The 26392-nt window shown below is 34.5% G+C and overlaps 1 protein-coding gene across 7 annotated transcripts in view; it reads left to right on the top strand.

Annotated features, from left to right (window-relative positions):
- The window catches only part of LOC142323462 (myogenesis-regulating glycosidase), a 131272-nt gene that overhangs the window by 54505 nt on the left and 50375 nt on the right, over positions 1-26392 (top strand). For 4 of the 7 annotated variants that reach the window (XM_075363121.1, XM_075363111.1, XM_075363130.1 and 1 more), the window contains 3 exons: positions 6563-6669; positions 16624-16798; positions 22863-23000. In XM_075363121.1, the coding sequence (XP_075219236.1) occupies positions 6563-6669; positions 16624-16798; positions 22863-23000 (420 nt within the window). Of the gene's footprint in view, positions 1-6562; positions 6740-16623; positions 16799-22862; positions 23001-26392 lie in introns of all 7 variants that reach the window. The other 3 variants (XM_075363141.1, XM_075363151.1, XM_075363161.1) reach the window with 1 other exon arrangement.

Here is a 26392-nt window from a genome sequence, read left to right on the forward strand (position 1 = left end):
GGTGTTCTTTGGTGGTTGGGTTTTCAATTAACCACACGTCTCAGGAATGGTCGAACTGACACTGTACAAGACTACACTTCATTTACACTCTTACATATCATCCTCATTCATCCTCTGAAATATTATCTGAACGGTAATTACCGGAGGCTAAACAGGAAAAAGAAAGAAAGAAAGAAAGAAGATTATATTATATTTATGAGCAATAATGTTTATAGCATTATGTTTATTTCTATTTCTCTTTAATGAACAAAAAATTTCACATTTTTTTATTAGCCTAACTTATTAAATCTAATCATCTAATTTTTAATGTCAGTATGTAAGCAAGTTGCTAAAAAATAAAAATTATTATTTTCTTAATGAGTTTAAATAGTTACTCTTAAAAAACCATTGTGGGGGAGAAACAGAAAAACCCCGTACCTTACATTGTGTAATCTTGTGTAGCTGCCGCTATAAATCTTGAAGCTTGGACCACAACGGCTAGTACGGTGCTTGTTATCCAAACTAAAAAACATTCAGTTTAATTTTCACGCGCAGAAGCAAATTGCTGTCTTGTAAATGCAACTTATTATTTTATATTACTATATGGTATTATGAATTACTTTTAAATATATCCTAATTCTGCTGTTTATACTTTGTAAATGATTTAGTATTTTTCCATAAAAATTTATGATATATTTTTAAATGTTATAAAAATTTTAAGCCTATTCTCAAAAAATATTAAAATTAAATTTTAGAATCTAATTTAATACTCGTATTATTTGAAAGAGTATATCATTTTTTTTGGAAAACAATGAAAGAAAACTACACCTTGAATGCAAATAGGATAATATTAAACATCCCAAACCCGTACGGAAAGACATCCGCCTTGTGACGCTTCCGATCGCCATAACAACCCCCCCCCCCGTTCCTAGCCCTGATGAGCTTCAACGGGAATCGTCTTTTGCCCTCTAACTTTTTTTTACATCTCACTGTAATAAGCCAGACCTCCTTGGGATACCACCGATGTAAATGCCTCAGTAGACATTTACATCGGCGATTTTTAAACTCAGCTTTTGCCTTTGCTGCAGGCCTCATCCGGACATCTTGAATGTGCTACATCGTTGCCCTCTGAACTAGCAAACCGAGTTCGCGGAAGCATGAATCCCGCGTCTAGTTCTACATTTTACAGAGCAAATGTGCATAAATGTCTCATAATATTCGAGGCAGTAGAATAAATAACATAAATGTTGTTCGCAACAACGAAATTTATTCCTAGTCTTGATCTTGGTTTCCTAACCTTGGTCTTGGTTTCTCGATACACCCAGAAGTAAAAAGGCCTCCCTTCTTAGAAACATACCGCTTACTACGTTCCGTAGCTAAAATTTCAATGGATTCAATGTCGGCGATCACACAGACTGCCTCTCTCGAGACAGTTCTGTAGCCTCCGAAACAGCTAACAATAGAAGACACTGAGCTCGCGAAAAAATGTCGCTATAACATTGCAATTGTAAACGATGAGCCCAGACGGGCGCAGCGTACAACATTATGGCCTCGCAGACACTTTTGTAAAGAATACGCATGGTACGGTAATTAAACCCCCAATCGGAATGGATGACTCTACGAACGCAAGAGAAGGCATATATAGCTTTCCTTGCGACAAACTGAAGGTACTCCCTGAATTGAAGCCTCTCATCAAGGATAACACCCAGATATTTCTGAACGGTGACATACCTAATCGGAAGGCCGTTCATCACGAGATGACCTTTAAGAAGCATCATAGTGGTTTTCTCTGCACTGAAAACCATCTTATGCTGAAGACTCCACAACCTTAGTACCTTGCATGCCTGTGTTGCTCTGAGTTCTATCTCAGCATGCGAGTTACCCTCGATCAGCAGCAACCCATCATCGGCAAAGCCACGATGTGGCAGCCACTGGGCATCCGTCACCGCATTAGAGAGTCGAACTCAACGACTCAGACGAATGGAATCACGCTTAGAAGACCTAACCTTGTGAAAATAATTGGACCTTACCGACGATAGTCCGCAAGCAGGACTCCACGCCGATCAGGATCACCCTCACGCTGTGCGGCTCTCCTGAGCCGACCCACAGTCCGCTTCATCGCGGTCAAGTCCCGAGTCCACATCCAGCTACTCTCTCTCGACCCGTATCTCTGGGAATCGACTGATCAGCGGCTTCTACTACCGCAGAAGAAAACGTTTTTGCCAGGTCATCCAATGGGAGATCATCCTGTCTTCAAGCAAAAACTCGAAGCCTAGCCGCAAGAATATTAGAAAACTTAGGCCAATCCGCCCGCCTGTGCAGGAAGCGTCCCTGCTGAACAGGGACGTACTTCCTGTATAGACCTCGCGCAGCCCGCCTACCAAATCAAGAACTATTAGTCGATGATCACTAGCGCAATCCTCGAACACAGACCAGTTCTGAATCCTACCAGGGATATCCTTACCAATGGTAACATCGATAATGGTACCACGAAAAACCCTCCGCAATTCAACTGCACCGGCGAAAGTAAATAATTCGCCGACTACAATAAAAACATCAAAATGATGCTGCGCGATGAAACCTTCAATCAATTCGCCACCATCGTCCGTGATCCCACTGTGTCAAAGAGGTGATTTGGCATTCGCATCAGCACCTATAAGAATTGAACGACCTGCTACCAGCCTAATAATTCTATCCCATTTTTCCAAATGCTGATCAGTGGGAACCCTGTACTAAAAGTACGAAGTAACAACAACTAGGTCCAGACCATCCACAGTAAGCTTGACAACGACGTGATGCGTGCCAGAGGCTTGCCGTATGAAGACGCTATCTAAAGACTTCCTGAACAAAACTGTCACCAATGAAAAACTTCTTCCAACCTGGGAAACCTGGCAGATCACCCTTGACCACGTACGGGTGTTGTAGAAGAACAACATCGAGGCTCCGTTTTTCGACAAGTTCACCTAACTCAACTTGAAGTACATAGGCACCCTGGGCATTTAGTTGACCGAATCTAACCATCGAGAGAGTTGAAATAAATCTCGACTGCTCTTTTTTAACAACCACACTTCTTGCTATTTACGGAGTGACTATGACTCTTGCACAAGCTATTATAGTTAACGCAAGTCGGTGCCTCTTTTTTCTGCGGACAATCGTCACGATTGTGGCTCTCTTCACCACAATGCGCGTAGACCGACGCTTACTAACAGAATTTGGCCCTGTGGCCGAAGCGACAACATTTGAATCCTTGCTGTACGTCAAGGTACTCCTTAACGCCGCAGGATGCGAAGGCCAGAAAGACTTTACCCTCGGACAAGAACTTCTGGAAGAGACCAGCGCCTAACTCGAAAACTCCGTGATACATTTTCACTTTAATAAAATTTTAATAAATGCTTAACGTACAATAAGTAGTTTCTGCTGAAAATTAAACAGGATTTTCTTTTTGTTTAAAATAGCAATTTTCATCAAGAAAAAAAAATGGTGGGACCAGTAACAGATTTTCTTTCAATTATTCTGTAATACCGCTAAGTTAAGGTTTTTTATTATTATCTTGAAAAGAAAAAAAAGAAGATATATTAGAACTTGTTATTAATTTTGATAAATGCATTATCCCTGAATGGCGATCACGCAGAGAACCCATACACAGATAAGAAAAAAAAATCTGTTATGTCGAATTCAAGTGTAAATGTATTACATACCTCATACGCCCGCGCTCGCGCACTCGTGAATGAACGATATTTGATTTTATTGCCACATAAAAATATCACGACACAATTTTTTTCATTTCCTTGACATAATTAATCGTTACCATATTATTATCACAAAATGACTGTCACACTCTAATTAAAAATACGTTAAATCTTTATGTTGAAATATTGTTGTCTTTTAGGGAGATGCACGTACGAATAAAATTACGTATTTTGTCTCTGAATAAATTACAATTTATCATATAATCAAATTTTACAATTATACGACAAATAACTGTGCAGGCGGCGCAATCTTGATGCTTGGTGCTGCGACAGCCGCAATTCAAATCATTCTACTACCATTTCAACATAACATTTGCTTCATTACCTAACAGCGAATTGACATTCCTAACACCTATTATGGTGTTAGTATTGGATCGCAGAACACAATTTTTTTGAAATTTTAATCACTTCAGTGTATAGCTAATATTTTGAATATTATTACATTTTTAAATTCAATTTGATTTATATATATTGAATTGCAAATAATGAGCAAAACATAGCAAACAATATAGGTATATTGTTTCTTGGTATGATTCTAAAAAAGGTGACTCATTCCTGAGTTTATAATTTAGTACTTGGCTTGTCCGTGTTTATTTTTACAATAAATAAAATCACAATAGATTATAAATTATGTTTATGTCAAGCAGTTATAGTGTTAATTTATCATTTAGCGTTTGTCTGCTGACGTAAATTTTAGGGATGTTTAATATTATCCTATTTGCATTCAAGGTGTAGTTTTCTTTCATTGTTTTCCAAAAAAAATGATATACTCTTTCAAATAATACGAGTATTAAATTAGATTCTAAAATTTAATTTTAATATTATCATGCACATTACCATGGTGAATCAACATAGCAGATGGTTAAGTAGTCATAAATTAATAAATAAATAAAAAAATAAATAAATAAAGTGGTAAAAGCAGTTGGTTTAAGCTAAGAATTTCGGCATTTAAACTGGACAATTTCCTGTTTTACAAAACAGTTTTTGTTAATTTGTCATATCTCCTTTACATTCATAAAACTCATCTAAGGCAAGATTTAATTTTTTTTTAGTGAAAACAAACTTGAACCGTCTTTTTAATTCAGTTTAAATGCATGTTATTCTTTTTGTAATTTTATAAGCAAATCTCACTCCACAATATTTTCCATTAAATATACTAAAGTTGTAATGAAGTCAGGTATTTTCTGTGATGATCTGGAATCCGCCTAACACCAGATTATAGGTAATACTAAACGATTTCGTATAATGATTGTTTACATCAACGAAAAATATAATGAATTGTAAATGAATGTATGAAGTATGTCTTTATGATATTTAAGCAAATTAACCATTGTTTAAAATATGAAGGATCTTCTATAAAACTTTCAAATCCTTTGAAACATGTAGTTAGTTGTAAAGTAGCTAGAGATCATAATTTAAATTATCGGCGATTGACAGATATTATCCACGAGATTATTGCAATGTTGTTATATTTGTTGTGTTGTAAGTAGGTTACTCTTTTCGTTAGGTCTCGAACAGACCTATAAAAGAGATATTCTTTTTCCCGATGTCAAGGCAGCAATAAGGCAAGTTGACAGTGGTATCATATTGCAGAAAATCCAGCCCGATAAGGCTCTTATTTTCTGCAGAAAATCCAGCCCGATAAGGCTCTTATTTTCTGCAACGGTTTCTTGCTGCAGTCATAACAGCGTCGTCTACACCTTGTAGGTGTCCTGTCCTTTCACTCTAGATTGTTCTTCTACACTGTCTTCATTACTATGTTCATTTCGTAACTAAATGGAAATAATCCGTTAGCAGTGCCGAAATTAATCAAAATTTCATATTTTCCTGTATTTAAGCTTTTCTTTCGCACTGAATTCTTATCGATTTACTCTAAAAAAAATGATTCACAACTTCATTCGGTTGGGCGCCTTAAGCGACAACCGACCCTCAACCTAATCGTTACCCTCGTAAGTTTTAATCTATCCTTTTTTCCCCTTCGATTAAAGTAACTTCTTGATTTTCTTTAAAAAAAAAATACTTATCTTTTCTCCTTAGTTTCATATCTTATGCTTCTTTCATCTTCCGAATGGTACGTACTTATGATATCTTCTATTGATTTAGTATTTGTAAACTCGCCAGCGGTAGTCTCTGATAGTCATCGGTCAAAGATTTCTTAATGATTGCCACTACGTAAATAAAATATGATAGATCGTGTAACACAGACGACTGTTTCGCGAAAGAGGATCTAATATCCCGGTTGTTCTTGTAGACTAATATCCTAAAGTCGTGTCTCACCAGCCGGAATAGCTTCAATAAACGCCCTATCACTAGGTTATTGAACAGTCTATAAGCAGGCAACGTAGGCTGCTCGGAAAAAAGCTATATGTCGATCGTTAATTTCTGAAGCGTTTCAACGATTCTGTTTTCCAGTCAGATTCGTAGTTGTTATGAAAGTTATAAAACGTTATCAGGCCGTGCGAAGTCTCAGAAACCAATTCCAAGTTTTCGCAGAACTGTGAAGTTTAAATTGAGGGCGGAAAACACAATACTGACATTAAAACTGCTATCTTGCATGTACGTAAGCTAGGATAGTGCTTGTCCTTTTTCTAATATAAATAATCGTTTCAATAAATGATAAAATTTATGATCTGGCTCATAAATATATGCTAACTATACTAAATTAATTTTTCTGTACGATTCTGTAAATAATTTTTGTAGTCTCTATTGTTCGCATAATCTAACTATTACCTTAGTAATATTACTTTATTTAATTTTTCGGGTAATTATCGTTAGTTGCAATTTTCGCTCGTCTCTAATATGTAGTCTAACAAATTTGTTTGTCTTGTTTTCAGCTGACACCAGAACGAGTTAGAAGCGATGGATACGACACGAGTGATACCTTTAGTGATGGTGGCATCTCCGAGGACGAAAGCAGCCGGGCAGACTCGGAGAGTACAAAGTGAGTACCGCTACTACTTGAAGAGAAACTATACAAGCACTTCTTCACCTTCTGGATGCGAAATAATATGGTACTCAGTTACACACACCTCTTCTCTTCTTTTTCCTAAATAACTTAATAAATCTATACCCATCTTTTTAATAGTTTCAATTGGTAATTCTTACTTTACGCGCTATCTATTTACTAACGCTTAATCTTTTGCATGAGTTTTGTCAAATTGAATTTAATATTCATAAGTTATTTTATTCAGTAATATTCGAAATTTTCTTTAATAAAGTAATTGAAATATATACGACTCGCTTTCTAAATATCCTCAAAAGATCCTTTCAGAACTACAATCCAGTACTTTCAAGTATATTTCAATTTTATCAGGAACGCGTTTACCAGAATGCATTTTACCAAAAAATAAAAACATAGGAATTATAACTATGATAAAATAATATTTCCTACTGTTCCGATATTCTTTTTGACATTTCTTACGAATTTTCGTTGCCACTTTTTTAATAAAAAGTAAAAATAGCCCCGTATTAAAACTTTTAAAATAAACAAAAACACAATACTTCCATACGAACAAATTCACTGGGATTAATGTAAAAATAAATAAAAACGAAATAATTTTATTAAATAATAAACAAACACAGGAGATAAACACAAACGCTCGCGCGCGCGAATATAATTTTTTGTTTTTATTTTAACTCGACACTTTTGATGGTTAGCCACCATCTTCAGAGTTATTTTTAACTTTTTAGCGGTGAAGTCTGAACATTAGAAATGTTAAAAAATAAAATGTTTTTAAAATTAATCGATTTGTAAAATGTAATAAGCGTGCGCATACTTTTCTACATAAAACTAAATAATTAAACTATATATTCTCCAGTATATTATTATTATCGAATTAAACTTGTGTTTGTTCTTTTATTAATTGATCTTTTTGATAATATCGTATTAAAAATATTATATTACAGTATTATCAAAAAGATATATTAATAAAAAGAGTAAAAAATCGGGTTTAATAAATAATAATAATAATAATATACAGATAGACATATCATTAATCATTTATTTTTATCTTGAAAGAAGAGACATAACAGTTGTTTTAATAATATCATTTTGATATACGATATCACGAAATATTATTCAGTAAAACGTATAAACTTATTAATACACATTTACATTAACAATAATAAAGGAAAATCAATAAGCTACCAAATTGTATGTGTTAAATTTACATCCAAAAGAGCGCTTCGAAAGTATTACTTTTTGACAGTTTTCTATTTTCTTAAAATTCTCGTAATGGAATGTGTAGAAAGTGACTGAAGGTTTTTATGGAACGTTGTACTTCAAGGATGAAATTTGTGACTTGCCAGTGTAATTTAGATGATTCTCTGTAGTTTTGATAATCGTACTATCATATCTCAGCATCACTAATCTGTCCACTTATAGAGATATAAAAAGAGGGAAAGTAGTATTTTATTGTTGGTTGTAATTAATGAACGATTGAAAAAATTTCGATTTTCCTTTTGGAACGTCTGCACACTCTGCAATATTTGTTTACCTATTGATAAATTCGTTTAAGCCGGGAGGCATCAAGCAAAAAGTGATAAGATGTTTTTGTTTAAATGACTGCGCATATCGAAGTGAGAGTATTAGACATTTATCTTATTTTCATCTCTACATACCCAATCATTATCTTCTGATTGTCTTCCTTCATTTTTTATGCTGAAACTAGTGAACACGTTCTTCGTTTTTTCTTACAGTATTTTTCGCTGCTTGCCTTCCAGCCTCCTAGATCAACTTCAAACATGCTTTGTATCCTAACTTCTTTCTTTCTCCCTCCATCGGATGGATGTCGTACTTCGTAGCTGTTCGATGGAGCAAATAATTTCTTTAAATTCAATTGTGTAGCCATGCCCATATCTTTTTCATTCTGTTTATAAGAGTTTACCCTATTTTTATACGCTTTAGCGGATTCTATTAGCAGTTTTCACTTCAAAACATACCCTAGGTAATTAAACTCGTTCACTTGATCTGCCAGTTATCCTTCCAAACCTAGCGTCTCCCAATTTTTACCTGTCTTCATTATTTTTATTTTACTGATGTTCGTACGTAGTTTTTATTTTCTTAAAATAAATCTGTTAAATAAATCTGTTTAACATTTCTTTTTACTTCCTAACACGATATCATCTGCATATTAGGATTTTGTTCCAGATTGATTAAGCTCTCACAGTTTTTAAGGCTTCCTCCTTCAATAACTCAAGAAAATATTAAACAGGTGTGGAAAGAAAGGTATCCTTGTAAGACTCCCCTCTGGTTCTCTGCATATCGATCTTTTTATACTGCATTGTTTTCATAATACTGTACTGTTTTAATATCGTTACGCTAGACTCATTAGATCTGTTTCTGGACCAACAATATTCGGAGTCGCTGTCAGTACTTCTTATTGACCAAATCAGAAAAAGAAGACCTTTCATTTGTAACCTTGCTTTCTACTACTGGTTTCGGTGTAAATATCTGGCTTATGACTCCTTTGTTTGACTGGATAATCTGGAACAGCTTTTTATCCTTTTGATAAAAAATGAATAATAGGGAGGGCTATAAAGCTTTCTGGTGATAATGCTTTCAGACTTCAACCAATCTCCGAGTTAAAATATACCCAATAGTTACAGGATTACCCTCACTTTTATACTTCTCATTTTTTTTCGATGTTTTCAGAAGAAACGGAACAAAAACAGAGATATTAAGATTATTTCATTATCTGAGCTTAAGGAGGATCCTGAACATTTATCTGGATTATTTCAGCTTACCGTTCTTTCCTGCTGATTTATCCTTCTGATTTCCTTTAAGGTGATGGAAAAATTTTTAAATATGTTTAGGCTTGCTCTAAGATAAAGCTTTTAGTAGGGCTTGCTAATTATTATATACAATAAACCCCCGTCGTAAATTAGATTTAGAATTATTGTAGTAGTAGATAGTATTATTATATATTAACATCCCCGTTGTAACGTGAATTTTTGACATTTTTTTTAAATCCGGCTATTTTTTTTATTTCTCTGTATCAATGAAGATATCAATTTTATTATTGGTGTCTGTAATCTTCACGTGAATATCTAAAAACCGATTTCTAGTTTTTTTAAAATTTAACCTTGAAAGGGATGGAGAAAAGCTAAAATATTTTGTACAATGATTGGAAATTTTCCCCATTTCCGAGTATAAATAAACGAGATATTCAGTAGATTTGTGCTTGTAAATACGTTTCAGATAAATATATAAAAACCATTTTCGGGTATTTTTGAATTTCAATTTTTAAGGGGAGTGACAATGTACAGCACGGTCGCTTAATCAACATAGCCACTGCCAATGTTGCTGTATGTGTGACGCGACTGGCTGCACCAGCCTCCGGCTACTTGGCTAAAAAACATAAAATAAAAAAATTGACCGCGACGCAAGTAACCATATAGAGCGGTAGAAAATTGACGGGGATGCTAGTTTTAAATCTGTAGATTGTATTGAAGAAATTTCTTTCATCATTTTGTGCCGTTAGTATAACTGATTACAACTAGTCCTTTTAGACATTACTTAAATCTCTGTGTATTCAGAACATCTTTAACTTCTTCTTACAATATCTTTCTCTTTTATTCGATCTTGGTTATTCTCGCTTTTTTGTCCTTTCTCACTTTCCTTCTGGTTTTGTATGAAACCACCTGGTTTTTAAGTACCGAAACCAACTTTCGGCACCTTAAAGAAAAACAGGGCCTTGAAAACCTCAGTTAAAGCAGAGTCTTTCCATATCACATACAGCTTTGACACAGAATTTCTAGCTAGTGCAGTTCTACGCCGACGACAGTGCCCAGGTAAATAAGCATGTCTACTCTCGCATTCAGACAATATTTGTAGAAGTGATCTAGTTCGATCAAACAACTTTCATGATCTTTATTTTTCTTATGTTGACCATCAAACCATCCCCATTCTATCGTCGACCACAAACCTTTACGCTACCATTCCAATCATCCGGACTTTCTCTGATGATATTGCCTCATAAACATTGGGTAGAACCAGTGATAGTATAATTTTCTGTCTATGGTAAATTCAAAGGGATTGGAGACCACGTTTTCAGGTCTAACTGATACTTCAACCTGTGTGCTATCAGCACACAAGTTTCTGATGAGTGTGATAGACATGTTTACGAACACTCATTTGCTCCAGCACATTCCAAAGTTCCTTCCATTTGACACAATTAAATGCCTTTGTGTAGTCAAGCAAATACAGTACAAGAGAAATATTAAATTCCCTGTATATCTCAAACATTGTTTAACATTCGATTTCTGCTTATGTGTTTCTTTGTTATTCATAAAGGCAGCTTGATATGGCGATATTCTCTCTCTAGATAATCTTTCAGTAGTTTATGAATAATATTTAGCAGGATCTTATAAAGGTGCGATATTAGTGAAATCGTTCTGTTGTTGGGACAGCATTGTGTTTTGCCTTTCTAATGGAAAATGATAATAATGGAGATGGTCCAGTCAACCGTTTAAACTCCATTGTTAAATGCGGTCATGTATCTCATTCTTGGAAGATACAACGTAATACTCACTGCAAGTATAGAGTACTTCTATGGCTTCAATCTTGACATTCTCATTCTTGTCAGGCTTTCTATTCCTACTCTTAAGATTTTTAACTATTTCCTAAAAAAACCTGTCAAAATCCTTCCATAGTTCATGTTTTGCTTTCTTCAGTTTTTGTTTGACCTGATTTGTCCTTCTTTGCCCTCACCCTCTAATCTGCTTTCATGTATCTCATTCAGGTTTAATTTTTCATAATGGGAGCCTCTTAAATCTTTATTACCTTTTGTAAATCATACGGCTGCTGAGGATTTTTGTGGGCCTCCAATTTCCATTAAAAGACTTCGTACAGAGAGAGGTATTCTTCAATAAGTGAAATTTGACAAACAATACGTCAAGCTTTTAAAATAATGTAATGTAAGCTACAATGTGCTACTGTTGAACTGCTTGAGACAGTTAACTTCAGTCAGGATAGCTCTTGTCGTGACCTCTTGGAACTGCATTGCAAGAAAAGTTTTGAAGATTTAAGCCACAGTTATTTACCGATTTTCACGGGATCTCTAAGCAAAAGCGCGGACTGGAAAGCTAAAGTCAACCTTCCTTTTGACCCACTAGAACGATTGAGGAGCGGATATTTGTCGGTTTTGCGTCCATATATTCCGAACCCGAATCATTGTATCAATTGCTAAGAGTTATACTGTCAGAAGACTGACATGCGAAAAGCCCCAAATGTTGTTCCAAGTGTGGAAAATCTAGTCATGAGGAAATTAGTTGTTGCGGAATCTTATCACTGCATCAGTTTAGAATGACTATACGATTCAGTCTAAGTATTATTAAGACTTTAAAGAATAGAAAACTATATTGAAGTTACTAACGGAACAAAAACTTTCATTCCCGACTGCTCGTCAGGAATATGAAAAGCTCATAAACAGTAGGAGTTTGGTACATCCTAAAATGTCCTTCTCGGTGGCGGTTGAAAGCAAACTTTTTAACAAAGTAGCTCAACCTGTGAATAAATTATAGGATGCTTAACTTGACTAATCTGACCGAGAAAGTCGCGGTCCTTACTGATGTGCAAAATGCGGCTACATCTTGCAAACCTGATACTCAACATAGAACAATGGCTAGAGAAAATAAATAATGTCGGAAACACTACTTTCGCAACAAATTTGTTTGTTTCAGGATTCCGATCGTCATTAAAATATGTAAGTCCTAAATGTTACCCAAAATAAATACATAAAACCATAAAACTTTTAAACAAAACTTGTAAAGAATTTAATTCTGAACAAAATCGTGTAAGATAAATTGAATAAAAGAAAGAAAAGTTGTAAAAATTTGAATTTATTTAGAAACAGTACACTAGACCAAAGTGTATTCTATGTAGTAATTTATGATAAATGTTCAAAAATGAGCTCGCCATTTTCTGCACATTTCTTGGCACGCTTCTGTACTGTTTTTGTTGCCCTTTTTAATTCTTCAGGGCTGTCCGTAAGTCGTTCAACCGCATCCATAATTTGGAAAATTAATTCCTCACGAGAATGTATTTCTGTTTAGTATACAATATTTTTCATTCATCCTCAGACGCAAAATCTAAAGGTGTTAGATCAGGCGATCTTGGTGGCCAGGAGTGTGGACCTCCACGACCGATCCATTTTTCTGGGAAATGATGATTTAAGTGAGGGGCGCCATCATGCTGGAGTATACTTTGCGTCTCAGCTGCATCAGTGCAGAACGCCAAGCGAAGCAGACGTCTCGTGGGTGAAAATATTGAACTGGATGTTTATGATAAGAATAAAACTTTTTTTTTGTTTAAGTATCCTCCAAACCATGGACTGCGAAACTCCGATCCGCTTAGAAAGACGTGTATTGACGCTGGGACTGCGCTGAACTGCATCGATAATAATTTCATCATTAAGAGTGATATGTTGGACAGATCGTTCGTAGCTGGTACGAATATTAAGTAGTGAACCTGTTTCCCGAAGATTGTGAAAAGTCGCGCTAATTGTTTTGGGATGTGGAATCCTGCGATTAGGAAGACGTATTTCATATTCTATTGCAGCAGTTGTAACATTGCACACCCAAAATGAATACCGTATTAGTCTGTTGAAATTAAATACGGTATTACTGTAATGGCAAACCGATCACGTTAAAACTAAAATTCACGGAAAACCTTCGCTAACGACAGTACAGTTCACAGTTACCGATATGTTAATGTACCTTACAGAATGATTTAAAAACTAATCCAGTGTTGCTCATTGTTGATCAGCTGTTATTTTTGTTATATTTGAACTAATAATTTTTCAAATAATTTATTGTATTTCTGCCATTAATAAAAAAAATATTATCCTAGTAATTTTTATTTTACAATTGTGTAATTTCCGCTTTTTCTTATTTTTTTAACAGTAATTTTTGTTTTTCATATCACTTAAAAAGAATTTGATACTGTTTCTAAATAAAGTTCGAATTTTTCTACTTTTCTTTGTTTTATTCAACTTATCTTACACCATTTTGTTCAGAATTAAATTTTCTAAAAGTTTCAGTTTTATGTATTTATTATCCATTTAACAAAGTTATCGTAAGTCAAACATAAAAAAACACTGTGTTTTACACCAATTTATCGGTTTTAACCTCAGATTTCTCAAAAACTAGTGCAAATACAGTTCTAGGACCTATTTTATTCAATTTTTCAGGTCAAAAACCATAAGAAAAGACTAATCTTGTCCCTGAATTAACGTCCTAAAAATTTTTGTACGAACTCATTTCACCGGTGGTAACTGAAAAACGAGCGAAAATTTTATAAGCCATAACTCTCAAATGAAGCATTTTGGAACATATGTTAGTTAAATGAATTTTTTCCATTATTTTCACAAGTAGAATAGATTACGAAAGCCCCGGGAGAACTTTGTGATACACCTGTAAATCACATTACATACATGTGTGCATGCGTTTGTGCGTTTTTGTGCGCGCGCGAACGCTCATGTGCATGTGTTTATTCACATTTAAGATCAGAAATTTTGGTGTTGCTTGAAGTATATTTATTATTTCACTATGCACCTTCCAATAACTTCACTCCTATTTAATGGATTTGTAATTTTATTTTATTAAATCTTTACAATACTGATTAAAGAAAAAATATGTTTGTTGTAAAATATTGTTGTGGATTTTATTTTTTAATTTGAAAAAAATATATACATATATCAGCTGTAGTTAATTTTGTTTACATTTACAGTTAATTTTATATAATCAGAGAAGTTTTTCACTATATATTTTTTTAATTATATTGATAATCATATGCAACCATTTTTATGACAAACAAGAAAAACTGGCTGAGCTATTCATTTTTTATTTTATTTTATTTAGCTTTATTAATATGGATATTACATCCTCTTTGTAATAACATACTCCTCCTACTCTGGTAAGTTTTTATGTTTACTTTTTTAGTTTTTACATTTATTTGAAAAACTGTGTAAATAGTGATGCATGTATTTAAATAATTGTCAGATTCTGTGCAATAATGTACATTAACAATTACATTATAGTTTGTCTATATGGATATTTTTCCTGCAACTGCATGCTAATCTTTAATTTATTTTTTCAGTTTTATGATATTAAATGGTTGTAGAGCTTACATTTTTACTCTTTTATTTTTTAGTCATACTTTTCCTAAACTGTAGTCAATTCTAATTTATTTTTTCAGTTTTATGATATTAAATGGTTGCAGAGCTTACATTTTTACTCTTTTATTTTTAGTCATACTTTTCCTAAACTGTAGTCAATTCACTTCACTGTCTTGTTTCCCAATTATCACCTATTTCTTCTCTTGTCCTCACCTTTACAGCACACTAAATACTCATTCCTTTTTTTTTGCTTCTATATATGTTATATATATATATATATATATATTATATATATATATATATATATATATAGCATCTTCTCATCTACATTGTTCATGTATTTTAAAAACTGTGAATGAAACCAACAGAGAATGTGGATCAACAATTAATTATCATTGTGGGACAATGATATTTAATGATATTATCGGATGTGTGATCAACCAGTCAGTTTTGAATGGAAAATAATTTACTACCACAACTAAAGAATGAAAATTATCAAATGAATTTGTATTTGTATATAATATGAGAATAAAAATAATTTTTTTTTTGTGTACAAGTAAATAAAATATTTAAATAAATGCTTAAAATGATTTTATTTAGAGCCAAACTTAAAAATACGTACTATCTCTCCAAGAATATTTTTTTAACAATAAGCTATTGCAGAAAATAATAGCATAATAATGAATAAAAATTCACTGAAAACAATAATCTTACAATGTAGAAAATTAATAATAATAAGTGTTCTGCCCAAAGGCAGGTTTTTATATGGCCACCCTCCATTCTGCTCAGTTCTGTGCCATCTGTTTCATTTTAAAGCACTTCTTCCCTTTTTATATTGTCTACCATTTTCATTCATCTCTGACCTCCAGCTTTCCTCCCCGTTACAAATCCTTCCAGTGCCATCACGAACAGGCAGTCATGTCTCAGCCAATGTCCCAACCAACTGCATTTTCTTCTTTTTATTATTTAAGTAATCCCCCTCTCTTCTCCCACTCTACAAACCATGTCCTCATTCCAAAATCTCTCCATCCAGCTAATCTTTTCCATCCTCCTCCAAATCCACATTTCAAAGGCCTCCAATCTTCTTTCCTCTCCTTCCTAATAGTCCATGTCTCTATCCCATAAAGAACCACACTCCACACAAAACATTTCGCAAGTTTTTTCCTTAGTCGCAGATCTAGGTAGAAAAGTAATAGATTCATTTTAGATTCTAATGAAAATAATTATATTTATACATCCATAAAATTTTTTTATTAAAAATGCAATTCATAGTTTAAATAAAAAAATCATTTAATCTCAGACATATAGCCTCTCTTTTTTTCTGTTTAGTCTCTGGAACCAGAGTAAGGTATTACTTAAGAGGATAAATGAGGATGATAAGTATGAATGTAAATGAAGTGTAGTCTTGTACAGTCTCAGGTTGACCATTCCTGAGATGTGTGGTTAATTCGAACCCAACCACCAAAGAACACCAGTATTCACAATCTAATATTCAAATCCGTTTATAAACTGACATATAACTTACTCTACCAAAACATGGATTGTGTAGTAGCTCTTTCACAAAAAATGTATGCATTGTTTTATTATGTGTTGAAAATAGAATTAGCCTTTTTTTGCCCTATTTTTATTGAACACATACTATCATCATTTAATAAATACAGCCTAAATATAAGTAAGATTTACAAGAGCTTGTTAATTTATTACGGTTAAATTTCAGGTCCTTAAACAGGTTGCGAGTAATGCAAATATCTGATCTGTCGAATTTTTTTTTTAAATAGGGTGCCATTGCGCAATTCAAGAAGAAAATCTGTTATGCCTACGGTACATAGGGATCGTGGCAGAGATAATTCTGTTAATGGATCACAGGAGACAATAGAAATGCCTGAACATTCTCCTGGTAATTCAATTACAAGCATCAATTCCATCTCTAGCTTGCTGAAGGAAAAGTTAGTGGTAAGTATCAAGCAGACCTAGAATAAGAAGAGTTCTCAAAAATTTTCAGCACTCAAACATTAATTACATGAATGAGAGGTAACTCATTATCAACATTATTTGTATAATTATTATTATTACTATTATTATATTTATGACAGTAGTATCAATTTTGCATTAATAGTTATATTAAAGATATCATTTTCATCAAATGAACATGGTAAACCTTTTCTTACAAAACCGTGCAGCAGATATAAATATAAATCGCAGTAGATATAAATTGTGTACCTTCTACAAAAAGATGCAGTAACTCTCAGAGACCATTTCTGTGAGAGATATCACTGTCTTGTTGACAGGAGAGAAAGTGGTAGGGTTGCTATCTTCATTCAGGATGGGGTATCAGCTACAAGGATACCACTAGCTACCCGCATCCCTGCAGTCCCATAGAGATCTCTGTCCCATTCAAATTCCACATCTGCAATCTATACCTCTCCCTGAACTCCGGTTTGATGCACTAGATATATAAAATATCCTCAACTAAATTCCATAACATTATTAATAGTAGGAGATACTTAATGCCCATATTTCATGAGCCTCAACAATCTGTTCTCCTTGAGGAAATATCATAAGCGAGACAGGGCTTAGACCTCTGTCTGTTGAACAATAGATCACGCATGTTTATGTTGTCATCGATTGATACTTTGTCCAACATTGACCTCTACTATGCTCAACAAGTTTACTTCCTCATCTTAATTGGTCTGTTTGTGACAACTTTCATGGCAGAGACCATAAACCAATTATCATTCCTTTTGGTGCCGAACGCGTGGAGAACAAAAGACCATGGAGATGAATTGTTGAAACAGCAAATTGGAACAGTCACTATAAAGCTTTCCCATCACAATATGACAATAGTGCTGATGCTTTACATCGACTTTCCTCTTTTACCTTCCTGGTACTCGAGAATACTAGTAGATTCATTCCACAAACATCAGGAAATCCAAGGCATCTCTCAATTCCCTGGTGGAATAATGATTGCCAAAACGCGATTGGGAAACGACGGCAGGCAATGCGTAAATTTAACTGTATACCTACAAATGAATATCTAAATTTGAATCGTAGAGCTAGAGGGGTACGTCGTCGCGTATTCATAGACGCTAGGAGAAAGTCATGAAGGAATTACGTACACACCATCTCATGCACTACTCCCACGTCTTCTGTGTGGAGAAAACTTCGTACAATTTGCGGATCCCACAAACTATCCTCGGCCTTATTCACGAAGGAGAACACCTTACTTCATCTTCTGCAATCGCAACTAACCTGGCTAATGGTTTTCGCTCGGTGTTTTCATCATGTACTAACGAATTTTAGAGATGTAAGGTACGAATGGAAATATTACCGTTAAAAATTGCTGATTCGGTCGGCGAATTGAATATTCCCTTTACATTCAACGTATTGTCTCATGCATTGAAAAACTCACGCGACACCTCCCTTGGAACTGATAACATTCGCCTTAGTATGCTCTCAAACCTTTCCAATTCGGCACTTCCATCACCTATTGTATATATATGGTTTTTTGTGCCAATTGAGTTTTAACAGTGAGTGATTCTGTTGTGAAATATAAACCGGAAAAAATCCTTCAGGAGTTCAAAAAAACAAAAAAAATAATTGGCAACGTGTACCTTAAAATAAGATAACCCTGAAAATGGAAGTCAAGAAACATTACTCGGAAAGCAAGTAGTGCAACAGACGTTAGCGAAAGAAACAATTTTAATATAATAAATACATCATAATTGATGATAAACACATTAGCCCTAAAAATACTCGAAAGAGTGTGAAAACGAATGAAAAGTTGGACGATTTTACAAAACTTTTATCAGAAAAAAAGTTCATTCGTTTTATTTCAATAACGAGCTTCGTAATTTGAACAAAATATTAAATGCCGTTAATAACGATTATGAACTCCCTGAATTTTTCTACAAGTAAATTACATCATGTTTTATAATCACGGAATTTTGGTTTTTTGTCAAGAAAAAATAATTCTTCATTTACTGAAGGCGAAGATATTATTTCATCTCGTAGGGAATATTTGAGAGAGATTGAGCAATTTCGTGAAGAAGGTTAGGTAATTTATTATCTAGCTGAAACTTAGATTAATTCGGGACATGTACGGAAAAAGGTATGTGTAGGTAAAGAAATAAAACCGCAAAAGACGCTTTTATGAAAGGTGTGTCAACTGGGGTGAAAACCCCGGCTTGAAAAAGAAAAATGATTAATAATAACTCAAGTAGGAAGTGAAAATGGGTTTTTGAACGGTGGTTTATGGGTATTTGAATACAGATTTTTCCAAGAGTATAACGATGAAATGAATGGTAACAATTTTTTTGCAGTGATTTAAAAACGTTGATGAAATTGTTGCTGAAGGATCCGTCATTATATTGGCTAATGCGCCATACCATTACTTGAAAAGTGAAAAAATTCCCAACGAAAATCGGAAATTACAGAATGGTGTTAAAATCAAAGAAAATCGCCTACATCGAATACATGTTAAAAGTAATCCGGGATTATCGTTGATGACGTGCGCGCGGAGCGTCTGCAGATCTACCGGCGCGCCCGTAATGTGTATGTTCATGCCGTCAAGGAAGCCAGACTCAAGTTATGGCAAGACTCCATGCACGAGTTGCAGTGCAGCCCCTGGCAGCTCGCAAAATCATGTTACCAGCCAAAACTATTGCACGTGCTGTCCAGTGTTCGATGCGAGTTTGGTGGTCGTGACCACACTTTAACATCTGTGGCGACTTACCAGGCGTTCCTGGATATTCTGTTTCCAGATGCTCCGGAAGGTGAAGAAGTCGGCGTTAGGATGGATGCTACGCCCTTCCCTGGCGTACGGGCTGTAAATCCCGTAGATATAGACCGAATGGTTTCTCGGATGTCACTGAAAAAGACATCGGAGATTGACCAACTTGACCCGGATATATTCTACCATCTGCTGCCTGTCATAAAAGAGCCGCTTGGCAGGCTGCTCACGGGGTCCCTTAGCTGCGGCTGCTTCCCGACTTGTTGGAAAGTAGCTTTGGTGAGGATGCTCGTAAAACCAGAAAAGGATCCTAGTGAGGTCGACAGTTATCGACCCATCTTTTGGTGATCTCTTGCCGGTGATCGGCAAGTTGCTTGAAAGGCTGTTTGTGGAACGGCTCTGGGAAATATTGAGGTGAACTGTTTTCTAAATCGAGCCCAGTATGGCTTCACGAAAGGGGTTGGCACAGAGGGTTGCATCTTAAATGCTCTTGCTGAGGTGGAAAGCGCCGACTGTAAATATGTTTTGGCAATTTTTGGCTGAAACATATAACACGCTGACATAGGGGCAGCATTTCCTTCCTTGTGTTGGAGTTCTGTCCTCTATGAGTTGAACATCTCCATGTTCCCGTAGCCCTGCAGGCCGTAGTACGTGACTATTTGTCTAATCGCACGGCTCTGTTTAAAGATGCGCACCTAGCTGTGGAAAAATCCGTCACCAGGGGAAGCCCGCAGGGTTCCGTTCTCGGTCCCCTGCTGTGGAACCTGGTATTTGACGGGTTTATGGGATTGACATTTCCAGAAGGGATCACGACCCAGGCTTTCACCGATGACTGTCTCCTTTTAGTTCGTGGTAATTCACGACCGCAGCTGGAAGATCGAGCGCAAGCAACCTTGTCAACCGCGGAAGGCTTGATGAACATTCAAAATTGAAAGATTTCTGGCCCAAGATGAAGTCTATGCTTATCAAGGGTGCAAATAAATGATCGTACAGTCAAAATCTCCACATTAAGTATAAAGGCAGTGTAATCAGCCGATTGAGAGTTCATAAGTACCTAGGTGTTTTGTTTGATGAGAAAGTGCTGTTTAGCAACCACATTAAGCATGTAGCGGCGGACGCCGTCTCATGCCTAATGTCTCACAAACTTAGGAGGATTGCTCGGAAGGACTATGGGTTGTCTGGCCTTCAAATGCCCATGGTGTACCGAGGTGTATTCGAAAACATGATCTCCTTCATTGGCGCCCGTTTGGGTGCATAGGTTGGATGTGAATAGAGCACTTCTTCAAAATTTAAGGAGTGCCCAGCGCAGAGCTTTAATTGTATACATTGGCGTTTTTAAAACAACCTCCTACAAGGCTACGACCGTATTGACAAAGGCTCTCCCAATCGATTTAGTAGTTCGGGCAGCCATGTGGAGATTGCGAAGAGGCCGGGAGGCCGAGGTATTTGGGTTACGGTTGCGTTTTCGGGCTGGGCCAGTACCGGAACGGAACGGTGATCACAATGCACCGAATCTAAATTTCGTTCAGTTGTCCATCTCCCGCCTGCGGAAGAGGTTCAGATCCCCGCGATGGAAGCATGACAGCTGGAATGGGATACTATAACTAAGGGAAGATACCTGTACAAATTTATCCGGGATGTGAGGGATGGTATGCCTCGAGTTGGCTTTTAAGGGCAACAGGTGCCCAGGTGCTCACCATATTTGCTTACCATGTTAATTTTAACCAATATTCTTTTCATTTCCACCTGGCAGCCGATGAGCTGTGCATCTGCAGGGAGGTCCAGTCAAATGAACACCTGATGTTTGACTGTTGTTCTGTTGGGATGGCCGGAGACTGGGCCACCCTGGAACTTAGAGGTCAAGGGGAAAATTGGTCAGTCACAAGCGGCGAGTCAATGTGGCCATATTGTCAGACTGTGTGGAAGTTCCTTGATGCAGTTGCTTTGTTCAACTAACATCAGTAGTTTACTTAAGGGAAAGACTCCTACTGCACTGCTGTGGGAAGCTAACCTTGAGATGTATGGCTGACCAGCTAATTAAGGTTCCAAGTGCTTTAATATGGCGGACAGGTACTTGCTGGCATTCAGCGATTTAGGTGTGGCAGCGAATTGCTGTCTAGACAAAGTAAATTTCAATTTATGGATGTCATATATATCTTTAGTAGTTGACGGGGTGCGCCTACGCATTTTAGTAAATATATGACAAGTGAGTAGTTGGGACATGAAAAATTGATGGTGTATGGCACCACACTTAGTCTGCTCACGCTGTTAGGTAAGCTCTAGGAGCTATTTAGGACACAGTTCACTAAATTGTTTCGAGGATCAATAGCTGATTGTGGCACAGACATTCAGTCTTATGCTTTAGGGCAACTGAATGGAGTGGTAGCTGGAGAAATGCCAATCAAACCAATCCACAACAATTAAAATTTCTACTGTTTGTAAAAGTACATAATGAATTACAATTATTTTGAAGATTTTACAAATAGCACATCTTACTTTAGTTTGTGAATTCTTCTACTAAAGCACATATAAAGAGGATTTATTAAACAAATACCATGATGAAGCACATTACTTTAAAAACACAGTACGATATAGTAATAGTAATAGTAATAGTAATTATTCACTTAAAAATTATGTATAAATTGTTCTTCCAAAGGACTTTTCAGGGCTAATTGGTAACACCTCTTTCTTTGTTAAGTGCAAAGAAAGAATTAATAAATATAATATATTTATTAAATAGTTGTATTTGTTGAATTTAAGCATTTGCAAATTGTTCCATGTATGATGCTCTTAGTTTTTATGTACTGAATTTGTCAGATATACATGTTGTTAATTTGTATGTGAATCCTGTTTTTATGAGTATACATTATGATCATAATACTAATCTTAGTGAATATGAGATTAGTATTATGATCATAATGCTAATTTTATGTTACTAATATTCTACACACATACACAAAGTAGGACCATATCTTAACACACTTGAATACATATTATAAAACATACACAAGCACATTGACCAACATACTAAATGAACAGACACTATTTATCTAACTCAGTTTTCAATAATTCTGAAGACGTGTCTATGTAATACAAGAAAACTGTCAGCAGTAATATCAGCTGATACCGGATTGAGAAACAACAATACTATTCACTAAAGATTGGTTTAAAAGCTACTAGAAGCATTATAAGTTATATAATGCCCTTTGCAATTACATTTTGAAAATAGGAGAATGTGATAAACAAAATGAATTCTGCAAATTATGAAAACTTTGTTTTATTTTACAGATGACATTCCCAAGAGTTTTAAAAAGAAGAAAAAAACCAAAGGAATACAAATTGCAAAGTTTTGTTGCCATGTTGTTTCTTACAATTGCTTTCTTGGTTGGATTTGCTCATGTCTTTTACCATCAACAAGTATTACAGGTAAATTATTAGAAATACAATTTGCAGCGGAATCAACTTTTTCCAGATCAGCACCCAAAATCCTTTACAGCTGTTTAATTTTGAAAATGTTCTTTCATGTCTGGCCACAGTTAAAAATTAATACTTGAAAATTATGTAGATACTCAAAGCTACCTAGATATCCTTTGAAAACATACTGCAGTCTGGATGTTAACCTCCTCTTTTAGAGGGGACTTCAAAAAATGTAAGTTAAGCTTGTTCAGACATACAGTTTTGTTTGTTTGGCTGTAAATGCTGATGGAAAAAATGAGATCTGTAAACTGCACACTGAATTCCTTGAACAGCATATTTCATTGATTAGTATGATGAAACCTGATAACACCTTAAAATTAGTAAATAGACAATTCAATTTCAAAACCAAAGAAATTTTTCTTCCTTTGGACTTTTCAGAACTAACTGGCAGCATCTTCTTCAGAGAAGAATACAAACAGAGTATTAGCAACATGAGAGTGTACCTGTTCATTTTCAAGTCACAGAAGTCGCTAAACTTCAGTAATATTATTCTAACTAAGGAATTTGCCTACCTTCATGGTAGAGTGGCAGCATCTTAGTCTTTCACCCAGAAGTTACAAAATTTCCATCCATATTCACACATAAAAGCATCAAGCTTATATAACTAATTAACACCAATCAAAAAAAATTTACAAAAAAGTTTTTAACTTTTTTCTAAAAAAAAATGTATATTTTTTTATATGTATCTATATGTTCCAGTTCCAAAATATTACTTAGTTTTCAAGTACTCAAACTGCAGTAAATTTGTGTAGTAAGGCCTCACTATATTTTGTTAAATTTTGCATGGTTTTGTGTTAATATTTTCATAAATTAATGACAGTCTCCAAATAAATTCTGTTATTTCATTCTTATATCTTTTGTGCCACCGCAGACTTCCCCAAAAATATTGTTTGTAACATAAATAAGGAGATCTTAAATATACCTTTTATAGGTTTAAAGTTGAAAGATATTGATGAACTTCTACAGAATATTTAGACATATAATTAACTGTTCAACTCATATACACATTTGCCTCTACATATACTGAGAGGTATCAAGGAACTCACAAATAATGAGGATGTACAACAGCTTCAGAAGAACTTTGAGGAAACAAGACGTGACTGAAAGGACTAACTAAAAAGTTATGGCTACAACTTTTTTGACCTTTCAGGTAAGGCATTAAATATTTTAGGAGAGAATTCTTATCAAAACAAAACTCTTAAATGGAGGACACTTAAGATGCCACTATGAATTTGGAAAAAAGTTACCTTATAGGTAACATATATAGTTACTTTAAAAAATCAGTAAAACCTCTTTTTTAGTAAATTGTTTTGTTATATTTTTCTGCTGTTGATATTTAAAACATAGTTTTAAGTTAATAGATAATAAAAATCATTAAAACAGTGAGTATTTCTCCCAATTTAACTTTTTTTAATAAGAAACAACTTGTTTAGTTATAAGATATTATCTAAGTAATAACTTAAGTGTTTTTTTTTTTAGTGGGGAAACCTGATTCAACAAATGCCATTTTGGTTAACATTGTTTTTAACCAAAACACAACCATGATATTAAATGAACATGCGTCTATACATGAGCATGCATTATATATAAAATCTGTTCAGTGCACTGGTTGTAAAGGCAATCACATTTTATAGGTACTTGTAAATGTTGATCATATAAAGAAAAGGCAATACTTAAATTACAAATGAAAACTTTCTTTCCCAATATCCCATTAGGAATATTAAAAAAAAATCTTTATTTCCTAAACTTTTTTGTTACTAGATACTTCCACTGCTTCAAAAATTGATTTAAAACTTATGGAAAATTATATTCTTACCCTGTAAGAGTTATTTTTTTATTGATGAAAATACTTTGTTTTGTTTTTTCCATTTATAAAGTCAACTTTATTTAGCTGAATAATCTGCTAAAGTAAGTCACACAGTGGAAAATAGTTTGTAATTCCCACAATATTGTTGAGTGCTGTCTTGCAACAATGAATTTATGATGTTCCAAAGGGACTCAAACCAAATGCTAAGAATAAGATTACCTTCCCAAAGATTTCAACAATTTATACCCATCTTTCCCTTTGACTTCAACTCAATCCTTTATGGAATAAGTACTCACATTCAATCTCATTGTCAATATCCATGCTGTGGTAATTGTGAAAAGACACAATATATGTGGAAATTAATATAACAAACGAAGTCCTTGAGGTGTGTTTTTGAAAAGAAAATGTTAACCTATTGATTGAGGATTATTATACATAAATTTTGTATTTCCTAGGGACTGAATCTAGAAGAAGGTTCTAGATGATGCAAAGATGCTATCACTCTGCCATGGAGGTCGCATAATGGTATACCAGTAAATGGAATGAATACATATTGGTATGAAATGAACATAATATTAGATAATGAAGAGAGCAGAATAGAATAAAATATTATAAAATCTTTGACCTAGAGTATTGGAATAAAGAATGTGCGTAAAATTAGGATACAAATAATATGTTGTGAGAATGTAATATGTATTAGTACATGGGGAAGTTGTATATCTATTGCATTACACAACTGAGCTAATATATGATGCTGTTGGTTAATCTGTTACCATATTACCTGAGAAATCTAAGCATCTACCAATCCCTAATCATTTGTTGATAACATAGTGAAACCGATTATGATTGAAGGCAGTTTCCATAAAACTATATGGTCTATGAATCAATCTAATAAACTAATGTTTAGCTGGAGTATTTCATCCTTCTTTGTAAGGTAAATCTTTAATTGTAGGATGAATCTATAATTGTTAATCAGATCCATCAGATCAAGGTGATAATTTTGAATATAAATAGATTGATTTAGCAGCCAAGAAGCATGTGTTCACTTTGGTTTAATTATGTGAGCTTTGTTCTTGCACACATAATTAATCTGTGAAGTGTCAATGGAAGTTGAGTGATACATGAATGAAATGTCTTTGAATTCATGCCTGAATGTTTCTTCCTTTAACCTATTTATTTTTACATCTACTTATTTCTGTATTCTTATTTGCTTCAGTTGCATGGTGTTTTTAATAACAATAGTGATTGGTAAATTCAAATATTTTTTATCATGGTGATTATATTCAATGCAGACCATGAATACTGGATTTTGCACACTCATTTATGGTTGTTTTGGATATTAATTTCTTTTTTTAATGTAGACTTTTTGCCTTCATGTGACGATATTTGGAAAAGATTTTATTTTTATACAATATATTTTGAATCTTTTGCAACACATTTTTAATAATTTCAAATATTTGAAATTATTTATACTTTGTTTTAACAGTTGAAAAGTACGAGGACAAAAGACAAAAGGTACTATCGAGTTGGGTGG

Source organism: Lycorma delicatula, chromosome 1 (assembly GCF_047948215.1).
Source record: "Lycorma delicatula isolate Av1 chromosome 1, ASM4794821v1, whole genome shotgun sequence".
Taxonomy (NCBI): Eukaryota; Metazoa; Arthropoda; class Insecta; order Hemiptera; family Fulgoridae; genus Lycorma; species Lycorma delicatula.